At 44.4% G+C, this 12,619-nt stretch overlaps 1 protein-coding gene across 7 annotated transcripts in view; it reads right to left on the bottom strand.

Moving 5' to 3' along the window:
• Window positions 1-12,619, bottom strand: part of Msra (methionine sulfoxide reductase A) — a 321,992-nt gene that overhangs the window by 162,784 nt on the left and 146,589 nt on the right. For all 7 annotated transcript variants that reach the window (XM_057786124.1, XM_057786125.1, XM_057786127.1 and 4 more), the window contains exon 3: window positions 8,971-9,090. In XM_057786124.1, coding sequence (XP_057642107.1) covers window positions 8,971-9,090 — 120 coding nt within the window. The remainder of the gene's footprint in view (window positions 1-8,970; window positions 9,091-12,619) is intronic.

Below are 12,619 nucleotides of genomic sequence, written 5' to 3'. Positions count from 1 at the left end.
ATAAGGAGGACAAAAAGCCATCAAATTGCTGCTGCAGGAGTGAACACCAAGATCCTTGCATGTGGGGAGAGGTGTCAATAACTTGGTAATTTCCCTTGACTGGCATTGACAAAGGTACAATGAGGCTGACTATGCACTGAGAGAGTGAATGCCGTCTGAGAGGGATTGAGATGGAGGTTTCCATTACCTGATGAGCTCTGCCCAGCCCCTCCCTCCGTTGAAGAATAGAACCCTTAACTCCTGGAAGAATTGCAGTCTCGGCACCTCTACCCAAACACTGCAGAAATTACCTTGAACTGAAAAGACACACTGAGCGCTTTATGTGCATGGAGAAAGGCTGATTTCGTGCTCAGCTGGAGCTCTGAAGCTTCAGGAGATGGTAACAGGTACTGGGGAAAGGGTGGGAAAGATCCATAAGAGCCCAGAAAAATGAGGGTTCATAGGCATAGGCAGAGGCTGCTGTAGGTATAGGTACTGTGACCTATACCGACACCTCTTCAGCCTTCTTTCCTTCAGGGCAAGTCCCAGATTTTCTAAGACACATTTGATTTGAAATATTATCCTTCTGAAATATTTTTGCATTGATTTATTGACCTTATGAAAGGCATGTGGAAGCCAGAGGGCAATGTGTGAGTTGGTTTTCTTTTTCCTCCATGTGCAATCCAGGGAAGGTTGCCAGACTTGGGGAAAAGCACCTTTACCCACTAAGTCATTTCCCAGCTCTGAAATGATCTTATTTTCAGGAAGAAATCGGGGAGCTGGAGAGATGGCTTAGTGAGTAAGAGCACTCACCGTGCAAGGAGGAGGACCTGAGTTCAGGTTTCCAGCTGAGCATGGCTGAGCACTTTGGGACAGACAAGTGCAGAACGGTGCTGGCTGGTCTAGACCATTCCATGAGCTCCAGGGTCAGGGAGAGACCCTGTCTGGATGGGACAAGGCAGAAGATGATAGGACAGGGTACCAGATGTCCTCCTCACATGCCACCCAGGGACATGCACCTCGTATACTCACACGTATACAGCACACAGAACATTGACAAAATAAAAATAAAACTTAGAAGCACTTAACCACCACTGTGCTGGCTTCAGAAAGTGGCTTCACCCCTGCTTTGTAAGAGAGGACACAGGCTGCGGAGGGTGCGTTGGGGACAAACACCACTGAGAGGTCAGAGGAGGACTGTCGTTCTCAGCTGCTCTCAGACCTAGCTCCCGCTGGGCACCTCTGTGGGACAGTTTGCCTGCCGATGTGTTTAGACCTCAGGCTGTTCTGGTGACCATATGAGCTTGGAGGAGGGGAGAGTGGCCTGGCCCCTCTCTTTCTTTGGGTTCTGGTGCCACTTAGCTGAGTAGATTTCAAAAGGCTTTTGAATGGAATGATAAACATGGCATTGTTATGAACATCTGTAAGCAAAATATGAGAAGACCTCACCCAATGAATGCACAGCCCAGGCTCCTTCACCAGCAATGTGGAGTTTGTACGCTTGGCTAATGTGCCGAAATTAACCCGAAGTGCTTACCCGTTGCAGAATGCCTTTTCATATTTTCATCTGCATGGTTGTTATTACAAAGTGTAAGAATAATTCTCTACCAGGGCATTGAGGACTCTGAATAGCTCAATTAGAATCAATGGAGTGAGACAACAGCAGGCCAGCTAATCAGCAGGTTTGCATAACAATCCTTTGTGCAGAATGCATGGTGTGTGTGTGTGTGTGTGTGTGTGTGGAGTGTTGTGTATGTGTGGAGTGGGGGTGGTGGTGTGGAGGGTGTGTGTGTGTGGAGTGTTGTGTGTGGAGTGTGTGTGTGTGTGGAGGGTGTGTGTGTGTGTGTGTAGTGTTGTGTGTGGAGTGTTATATATGTGTGGAGTGTGTGTGTGTGTGTGTAGGGTGTGTGTGTGTGTGTTGTATGTGGCACATGTGAATAAAGAGAAAGCTAGAGCCAGTTCAACCCCTTAAAGAAGCATAGAAGAACAAGGTTTCCTTAACCATAGGGAAAAAATTTCCAGAAGACAGACTGGGGTTATTGTCTTCACACTGTGTTACCAGAATCCAGTATCACGTTTTTGCATGTAAGCCATTTATAGTAACCAATATATTCATATCTGTCTGTTTGTCTGTCTGTCTATCTATCTATCCATCTATCTCTGTTATTCATTCATTCATTCATTCATTCATATGAAAAAGCCTCCACAGAAGGCAGAATCCTCACACTATGTCACTCTAATCTGGGTTCTAGCAGAGAAAATCCTTCAAATGGCTTTAGGGAGGGAATGGTGGTCGATGAGATTTCAGATCACTGCAATGTAAGCATTCCTGGAGGCAGAATGGTTGTGCAAGGTTTGTTGGCTATGACCAAGACTGTCTCACAGTGAAACCGAGGCCGTGTGCATGGTGTAAGACCCAGGAGTGTGATTCTAAAAGGGGTCAAAGGCCAGGCGTGAAACACCTGGACAACCAAGAAAGGGGAGTAGCATGCCTGTAGGTAGTCCAAGAATTTGGGAAACTGAGGCAGGAGGACCACGAGTGCCCAGCCAGCCTGAACTACAGTAGGACCATTTAAAACAAAACAACACAAACCACAGTACAGTGCTCCAGGAAGAGAACATGCTGGCCTGTGCTACAGATTCAACGTTTCACAAGTTCGAGAAAGCAAGTTTGGACACGTGTCCCAGGAGAATCAGTACTCTTAAAACATGCCCTGTGAGTGACTAGGTAAAGAAATCACATTCCAATGGAATGTGGGGCCTATGCGAAAGATGAAGGGTCTCCGGGGAAATGCGAGATGACCACAGCCTTTGGTGGAGCTGTGGAGCCCTACTTTCTATCTCTCATCGTTGAAGGCCTAAACTCCATTACTGTTCCCTAGTGCTACCCTAGGTTAATCCAACCAGCAGAGAATGACCTTTGCAGACTAAACTCAACATAGACTGAGACATACAACAAGGGTGGCATCTGATTTGATTTAAAATGAGAATTTGTCTGTCTGTCTGCCTAATTGGCCTGGTCTCATTGTATCTTCTACCTGGAAATGATCTCCACAGAGGGTCAACAGATGAGAAGGAACAGAGTAAGAATCTGGCGGCACAGCAATTAAGAGTGCCGTGGTTTAGAGGCCACATGTCTGCTCAGAGTACTCTAGAGGGATCAGCAAAACCTCCCACTACAGGATTCGCAGGCTCATCAACCTCTTGTTGGGATCCTGTTCTTTCCTTTATATAGTCAAGGCTAGCCAACTGTTGTTCTGGGTCCAGTACGTCTGAAACCAGGCTCTTCCCACCTAAGTGATGGCCACTCCTGAAACTCAACACAGACATCTTTTTCTTCCTTTCCCAAGGGATTGTACTATTTAAAAGACTGAAAGAAACATCAGCACCCAGTAATTTGTATAGTGTAAGGCTGCAGTCACAGGCAGGGATGAGGACAGCCTGACATGCATTTATCACTGAGCCCACTTCTACATGTCCTGTTTGGACGTGTGAGAACCAAAGTTATGTTTTAAGTTTTAATTACTGTGCCTAAGAGATCCATAGAACAAAAATGTCTCTAACCTGTAAGCCCTTTGCCCAAGGACAGATACTTTTTGAAATGGTAGAGGTTGCTGCTTGTTTTCACTCTGCTAGACAAGGTTATTTGACTCAACTACACTGGATGTGCTTGATCACATGTAGGCAGAAAGTGTGTGTGTGTAGGAAATATGTCAGGATGTATGCTTGTCCCTGGTTGGACGTAGGCAGGAAGTAAACAGGCAGGAAGTACATTGGGATCTATGTTTGCCCCTGATTGGACCTGATGGGAAATAAAGACAGTGGCCTTATGGGGTTGCCTTTTTAAGCATCTGCAAAATGTGACTATCACCATTTTCCAGGAACCTTGAATGGTCCTGGCCAGAGTCCATCATCCTGGCCAGTATTTAATTAAACTTTGCTTCAAATTTGGTTCAGAAATTATGGTAATGGTCTTATTCTCAGTTGATGGGATTAACAGATGCCAGGCACCCCTACCTGTGGTGGTTTGAATGAGAATGCCCCCATAGGCTCATATATTTGAATACTTGGTCCCAGTTACTAAAATTTTTGGGAAAGATTAGTAGGTGTGACTTTGTTGAAGGAGGTATGTCACTGGGGACAGGCTGTGAAGTTCCAAAAGATTCCTGATATTTCCAGTGTGCCTCTGTTTTCTACTTGCAAATCAAGATGTGAGCTCTCAGCTGTTCGTGCTGTCATGCCTTTGACCCACCATCATGGACGCTAACCCTCTGAAACCGTAAGCCCAATTAAACTCTTCCATAAGTTGTCTCAGCCATGGCGTTTTGTCATAGAAAAGGAACTGAGACCTTAGAAAAGGAACTGAAACCCTTCTATCACTGTTGGGTCACCTGCCTTCTCAGTGGCTAGTTGGTGTCTCTGTCTCTTCCATGTGCCCTATACGAACTCTCTCTTGGGTTTTAGTTGTCTGCCACCTGCCTACTCTAGAAACACCATGAGAACAGCAGGACATACCCTTTCTATAAACATACTGCTTTTGCACTCAAACACACTTGCCTATCTGCTGAAAATCTATCCCCACAGGCAAGATCATGTGGCCTTCAGGAGGCTCTGGCTCTGGGGCAAGCAGCTCCTGACCTGTGCACAGAGATGCACATGCAGAAGCCCTGCCTTGGCATCATGTCAGATGGTTTGAAGGGGGCGCTGTAGGCTATGCTGATCCTGTGGGTTGGTGTTCAGACAACCCCTCCTTGCAGTCCAGGTACCTGGCCCAAGAACCAAATGGAGCTTTAAGCTCCGGAGCACTGCCTAGCACAGGATGGGCTTCCAGTTCCCTCCCAGTCGGCAGAAACCTCCAGGAAGCAGTCATGCAGCAATCACAGTTCCAGAGTTACCTAGATGCACGAGAAAATGGCTGAAACTGATGCTGATTACTGGATATATACTCTCAACCTCAGCAAGCCACATCTCTTGGATAGCTTTGGGTTTTTTTTTTTTTCCATTTTTTTTTCTTATCCAATCAAATCTTTCCAGGGTGACAGGTTTCAGTCAACCTGGGAGCACTGGGGGCTTCCGAGGACAGTCCAGACAGGTGATCTGTGTTGTCTACATACCCCTTTCTCAGTTCAAAATCTTTAACTGGTTCCTTTCCACTATCACCCTAGCTGGGTGCTGCATTCTTGTTACTTTTGGGGCCTAAGGGTTCTACCACTCTTAGGCAAGAGGTATCTTTTACCCAGTCTAACTTTTATAATCATTACAACAATAAATTCCAGACAAAAACACCATCTTTCCTTTTCAGTCTGGGTAGAACCCAACACTGTGTCTTTGTATTCTGGAATCAGTTTCCATAACAACCACGCCTTTCGTTGTGCCCTAGGTTAGCAGTCCTGTTGGGATAGAACGGACAGCTCTCTGTCTCTCTGTGTCTCTGTCTCTGTCTCTGTCTCTCTCTCTCTCTCTCTCTCCCTCTCTCTCTCTCCCTCTCTGAAACCCCTTGACTTCCATATTTACTCACTGCCGCAGCCTGATACCAACTGTTTGCATGGACTGAATATACAGGAATTGGTCCTTCTTCCCTTTCAAATTAAAACATCTGTAGGACAAAACACTTCCCACACAGGAGTCATATAAAAACACTGCAATACACTGTGAAGTTCAGTCCGTGAACAGATTTGAAAGAGGAAGGAAGTGTGAATGGTTGAATGGAGGACAACCAGGCTGTAGCAGCAGCAGGGAGACTTACACCAAGGTCAACGGCATAAACTATGAGGAGAGAGCAACGAAGGTGGAATTGGGGCTATGGAGGCCCGGGAGAGTCACATGAGTTCTCTGAGTCTCAGTGGTGCTTCCTGTAGAGGGTAGAGACTGGGATGCCATGTGATTGCATGAGAAAAAAAAGCAAAGACTTAAAAATACTTATTACAGTGCTTATCATACAGTAGGAATTCACTTGGAAATTACATTATCAATGAGGAAAGTGCCTATGGCTACACAAATCAGCTATTACAATATCAGAACTGGTATTTGCCCTTTGCAGAGTGAGGCTAATAGTATAGAGAACAGGTATCTAGGAACTTATTTAATCATTTGTGTGCATATGTACCATGGTGTTCATATGTAGAGGTCAGGGGACAATCCTGAAATATTGGTTCTCACCTTTCCACCTCATGAGAAAGAATCTCTTTGGTGCTTCCTAAGCCCGGCTAGCTGGACCACTAGCTTACAAGGATTCTTTTGTCTCTGTCTCCCATCTCCAGGTAAGGGATGCTGGGCTTGCAGATGCTTTTACATGGGTTCTAAAGATTCAAACTGAAGTCATCTAGCTTGTGAGCAAGCAGCTTTATGAGTGGCCCATCTCCCCAGCCCCTGTGGGTTTTCTTGGCAACCTTTTCCTCCTGAGCCATTATTATGCCACGTCTGTAATTACAGGAAAACATCTATTCATTTCCATTGCTGAGGCCTGAGAGAATGACCTAGATGACCTCCATGTACCATTGGCATCTCCACTTATAGCTCTACACAAACATGTTTAATTTTGAAACAGAAGCAAAAACATATGGATTGATCACTGAAGAATGTGTTCCATGTTCCACATCCCTAGTGCTGGAGTGTTCTTCCCTATGAGCAGGAAAAACAAGAACACATGTGTTTTGGTACCTTCATGGCTGTGGTGACATTCAAAAGCAAAACTTGTGCTTTTGTCCACAAACCAGGATGCCCACTTTTCTACAGGGTTCTTCCTGCAACCTCAGGTGTCCATGATTCCAGGTGCTCTTCCATAAAAAATGCCCTCAAACCCTTGGCTTTTTTTTTCTCTTTTCATTTTTAAAATTAGTGTTTAGTTGTAACAGGATCTCACTAGGAGCTACAGGGAACCTAAACCTATATAGCACAAGCTGGCCTTTTAGTCATGATCTTTCTGCCTTAGCCTCCCATGAGCTGGGATTACAAGCATGCCTGACCCTCAAGCCTTTATCGTTAAAAGATAAAACTATTCACATATTTAGAACATCATTTTATTTCTTTGCTTTTTTTCCTGTGTGATGCTCGGGGTTGAACTGAAGACCTTGCACACACTGGGCAAGCCACCTGCCACTGAGATGTGTCCCGGCCTCCTTTTTTTTCCCTTTGTTTGTAGACAAGATCTTGCTAAATTGCCTAAGCTTGCCTAGAACTCATACTATAGATGGGCCTTGAACTTGTAATCCTCCTTTCTCAGCCTCCTTAGCATGCGCATGTAGAGGGCTGTAGCACCAGGCCCAGGTATATTTTTAAATACTGCTTTTGTCAACATAGACCACAGGTCTCCAGAAGATTCCCTAATTAAGACCTTTTAGGATGGTGAACAAAATACCCTATTAAAAATAAAAGTTGTTTCCCTGCCATACTGTTAGATGGCAGGAAAAACACAGTGATAAGTGGCAGGAAAACAAGGGAGCTGCTGAATGCCAGAAAGCAAGCCCAGAAGAAACTGGCATGAAGTTGGAACCTGCCATGGGCATCTTCCTGTGTTCGCCCCTCAGCAGCATTCAGCCCTTCTGTCTTTGCACAGGGCTAGGTGCCTCCTGATTTGCAGTCCACACCATATCTGCTATAGCCGCAAACCGTTGCCCTTGGGGCACTAACATGTTCATCGACACCGGAAAAGCAAAACACTGAGAATAGCCATTGTGATGACCAGTATTGGTGGTTGACTTGACTGCATCTGGAATCAACTAAAACACAAGATGCTGGGTGCTCCTATGAGGGACTTTCTTGATCAAATTATCTGAATCCATGAAGCCACCCTCAACTAGGCAGCACATTCTGGTGGAAGCCCAGAGAGAAGGACATGGAAGAAGGAAACTGCTTTTTGCATCCTGGCCCTTGCTCTCACTGGCAAGTCCACCCATCCTCTAGTCGCAGCAATCCTGCACTGATAATAGAAGTGACTTGCTCAGAATTCCAGAGCAGAATGAAGATGAGCTGCTCTCCAGGAATCCTCGAGGCCTTCAACACCAGGCGGGGATAGTGGAGACGAAGGCCTCATACCAGATTCCCCATCTCTCCTCTGTGAGACAGCCATTGTGGGACTGCTTCACCATACTGAGGAAGACAAACTAATAACTCTCCCTTTAATACATGTACATATACATGTATATGTATATTCTCACCTTTAAAATACATATCTTACATACATGAATGAATTATATATTATTATATGTGAATATATATTATATATATTCATTCTGTGAGTTCCATTCCTTTAGAGAACATAACTAATATAGCACAGTTGTGCTTTAGAAAACTTTTATTTATAGACAGCCAGGCAGGGAGGGGAACTTGGCCCAGAAATGGTAATAAACCGAGCCATGCATCACAGTATGGCTTCTCATGAGACATTTGAGCTGTGTGGAGAGCATTGTAGTGATGCTCTTGATTTCTTCACATCTCTCTGCATCCCTGTCTCTAGGCTAGACTGTGTGCCCCAGTTTAGTCCTTGGGACAATATCAAATGATGTGCACGGAGATCAAGGTTCATCCTCTTGCTGTTTCCAGGTCTTTGCACATGATCCTTTTTGCATTAACTCATGCCAGTCTGAGACACTCCCATTTCTCCAGCCATAGGAGGTCATCTGAGACCAGCCGGTCCTGAACTTTCCACAGGGTGACTAAGGTCCATCCCATGAGTGAAACCAGGTGAGCCTCAAAGAAGAACTGCCAAGTTCAGCCCTGCCTGGTTTCCTGAGCTAAAAGAACAATTATTCCAGTCAACTAAGTGTTATGGGATTTTTTTTTCACAGCAAAAAAGTGGAATACATTCCACAGGATGTTCATTATCCTCTACAGCTATAGAGGAGAAACAATGAGGCGTATTTACAGAAACAGTTTTTAAAAAAAGACAGAGAAAATATGCATTTTTAAATATATTTCCATTTCAAAGATCTTGTCACCCACCATCAGGAAGGAGCCCTCCCGTTCTTCCAGTGATTGAACAACTGTCCCTACCTGAGCAGACTTCTTTGTAGGTGGGATTGCGCGTGTAGCCTCCTGCGAAGCCCACTTGGGTTGAATACACGCCTTTCAAGAGCCAGAACTTGCGCTCAGCCCCCCAGAAGCAGCCCATTCCTGCAGAGAACAAAGCAAAGATAAGCCGTGGATCCAGAATAAGGTGGTCCCTGTGTCACCACACTTGTCGGCTGGAAGGGAGAATCTGTCCTGTCATCTGGTGATCAAAAAAGCCCAAAGGTTTCAACGCTGGAGATGTATAAAGCAAAGGTTTTAGCACTGAGGAATGATTTAGTGCCAGCGAGATGGCTCAGCAGGTAAAGGCTTGCTATGAAAGCCTGGTGACTAAAGTTCCATCCCCAGTGCTGCACGAGCCACATACAGTGGCTCACATCTGTAATCCCAGAGTTCTTGTGGCAAAATGGTGGTGGGGACAGGAGAATTACCCTGAACCATGTGCAGAACAGCAGAAATGACTAGAGGCCTCAACGGATAGAAGGAGAGAACCAGTTCCCAGGAAGCTGTCCTCTGTCCTCACATGCAAATATACACGCATGTGAACAATAACAAGTAAACACTTTAAAACTTCTTAAAATAATTTGAAGATAGCAAAAATACATTTTTCTGAATAACATAGTAAGAGTCAATTTTAAGAAGATTTCTACATTTACTTAATAAGTTAATAAAAATTCATGTAATGATTGACCTCAGGATCATTGTAAGAAAAATGTGTAAGTCTGGGTTGATTGAAATGGGAAAATATACAAGATCAATACAAAGACAGTTATTGCCAATTAACAATTTAACAGATGTGTTCAGCTTTATAAAAAAGAAAAGTCACAATAAATTTGCAAGTGATAAAGCAATGCTCACCCAAAAGGAACATTTTCTGAGTTCTACTACTGAGCATAATGAGTGAGGGGGTTTGGGCCAGGGTAGAGGGCAGCTCAGGAACTACAGGCAACCAACAAATTCCATGCGCAATCACCACATTTAGGCCGGCAGTCACCAGATCCCTTTGGCTATCTGATGCAAACCAAGGCTTGCCTCTGCAAAGCACACATGCACACATCATGAAGGCTGCACCACCCCAATACAGGACCTCCACCTCCTATGGGAAGATCCCCAGCTGCTCAGTACACCTGCCATTCTCTGACCTGTTTCCACACACATGTAAGCAAGACTGCTTCCTCTCCCAAGTTGTATATGCCTTTAATAAGTCAGATATGATTTTATTGGTTCCTTATTTGTTGCTGTGATAAAATACCATGACCAAAGGCAACTTAGGAAGAGTCCATTTCAGCTTACATTCCCAAAGAGTGGATGAATGTGGAATGGGGGAGGGCATGGCAGCAGGGACAGGAAGCTGAGCGATTAAATTTCAACCACCCACAGGAAACCAAGAAGGATTGGAAATGGGGTAAGACTATGAATCCTTAAACCCCTCTCCCAATGATGTACTTCCTCGAGCACGGCTCTGCCTCCCAAAAGTTCAATAACCTCCACGCACAGCACCATGCTCTGGGGACCACAAGTTCACATAGCGAAGCCTACGGGTCACATTTTTTATCCAAATCACCACACTAAGTTCTAGGTAAGACAAGTGGGCACATGCCTTTGGAGCGCACACTCTGCACTAGCTAGACATTGGATGGGACTATAAGAACATCTACTTTATGACATTCTTAACATTTGTTAATATTCAGCTTCTGAAAAATTCAAAGCAACATAGTAACTTAAAACAGAAGGTGAACAGAAAGTTCTACAGTATTCAGACATATTATACTTGCTAAAATGGGAGCAGAAATATAACAAAAATAGGTTAATAGCCTTCAACAGTGATAAATCAAAATAATGAAATTCAACGCAGTAAAAATTACCATTATGTTGATAGTGTAGCATGTATATGATTATATCATAATTATCTACAACTAAATTAAAAGGGAAAAACACAATTATATGCATGTTTTTATTATAACTATAAAGAAATAATCATACCAAAATAGACTGGAGAGAAATATACTAAAGTTGTAACCAGGGTTTTATCAGAGTGATGTGTGTGAAAAGACTTCTTTTTATTTTTTGGAATTTTCTGTCTCTGGGTGCGGTGGTTTACATCTGTAATCCTAGCACAGGAAAGGCTGGGGTAGCAAGATTTGCTGCAAGTTCAGGGCCAGCCTGGGCTACAGAGTGAGACTCTAAGCTCAAAAAATGTTTTTTTCTGTAGTAGATTTCTACTAGTTTAAAAATGTAAAACAAACATTTTTAAAAAGAAGAACACTTAAAGACAGCATAAAAGTATATGTACTTTGATTTGTCTGCTATAATCTTTCCTGTGGCCAAGTGAACTGTTGCTGGTGTAAATATAAAAATGCAACGAGCATCTTTAAAACTGAGTGTCTGTTTCTGTGGCACACAGGGTCATTGGTGGGCTGGTTTTCTTTCAGTGCCCTGGCTGAGTGTAGCGCTAATCTAATTGATCTTAATAATAAAAGGCTGGAGTCAGATATTAGGGGGTGAAAGATGAAAGGCCAGAGAAGCCACCAGTCACTAAAGTTCTTATCTCTATGAAATCCTCAGACCGAAAGGGGCTGAGCTCCTGTCTCCTCCTGCCTTATATTCCTCTCTCTGCCCTGCCATATCACTTCCTGTCTCCACCTCCCTAGTGCTGGGATTAAAGGCATGAGATTCCCAAATGCTGAGGCCAATGGTGTGTGCCACCACTGCCTGGCCTCTATTTCTCTGATCTCCGCCCTCTGATCTTCAGGCAAGCTTTGTTTGTGAGAGCACAAACAAAATATCACCATGACTGAGCAAAGACAGCAGGGCATGGCTGGAGAAGAAGGGGAAAGGGAGTTGAGCAGCCTTGCTGGGGTACCAGGAGTTGTGCTGAGCTGAGGACACCTATCACGGAGCATCTAGCATCTGTGGGGCTCTGTGAATGAAACAGGGCAGCATTGTACCACGGCTGACAGTCATGGTACACAAGGCTGTCATGGACTTACACAAAGAGATTACATTTGAAAAGGCTATTTGACCCCCACCCCTCCCTGACCCTTCAGTGCATACATATATATTCCATATAAAATATATACACACGTATACATATATATCTGGATAGTTTGTATGTGTACTTGTGCATTTGTGTGTCCATGTGTATTAGGTTAGATGTTGACATCAAGTGTCTTCCTCAGTTGCTCTCCACCTAAATTTTTTGAGACAGGGTCTCTCACTGAACCTGGAGCTCATGGCTAGGCTAGCTGGCTAACAGTCTCTGCGGATCTACTGACCTCTGCCTCCCGAGTGCTGGGGTCACAGATGTGACCACCACACCTGACTTCTATACAGATTCTTATAATCTGAACTCAGGCCTCTTGATTGCAATACAAAATTGTTACTGACTGAGAATCTCCCCAGACCCTGGAATAGATTTTTGAAGCAGAGTTAGAAAGATGCCTTGTCAGTGGGGAAGCAGGATGGGGGGGGGGCAGGGGGAGAGGGAGGGGGAGAGGGAGAGAGAGCATGTGCTTGGGCTAACTCTCACATCGCTGGTTGTCATAGAGAGCACTGTAACAGAGTCCAAATGTATCAGAAAAGATCAAGCGTTCTAATCGCCCTCCTTTAATGAGTCTTAGTATCTGATAGAGTG

This window comes from Chionomys nivalis, chromosome 12 (assembly GCF_950005125.1).
Source record: "Chionomys nivalis chromosome 12, mChiNiv1.1, whole genome shotgun sequence".
In the NCBI taxonomy this organism is placed as follows: Eukaryota; Metazoa; Chordata; class Mammalia; order Rodentia; family Cricetidae; genus Chionomys; species Chionomys nivalis.
The sequence above is the reverse complement of the archived record's forward strand: the minus strand, read 5'-3'. Positions and strand labels throughout refer to the sequence as shown.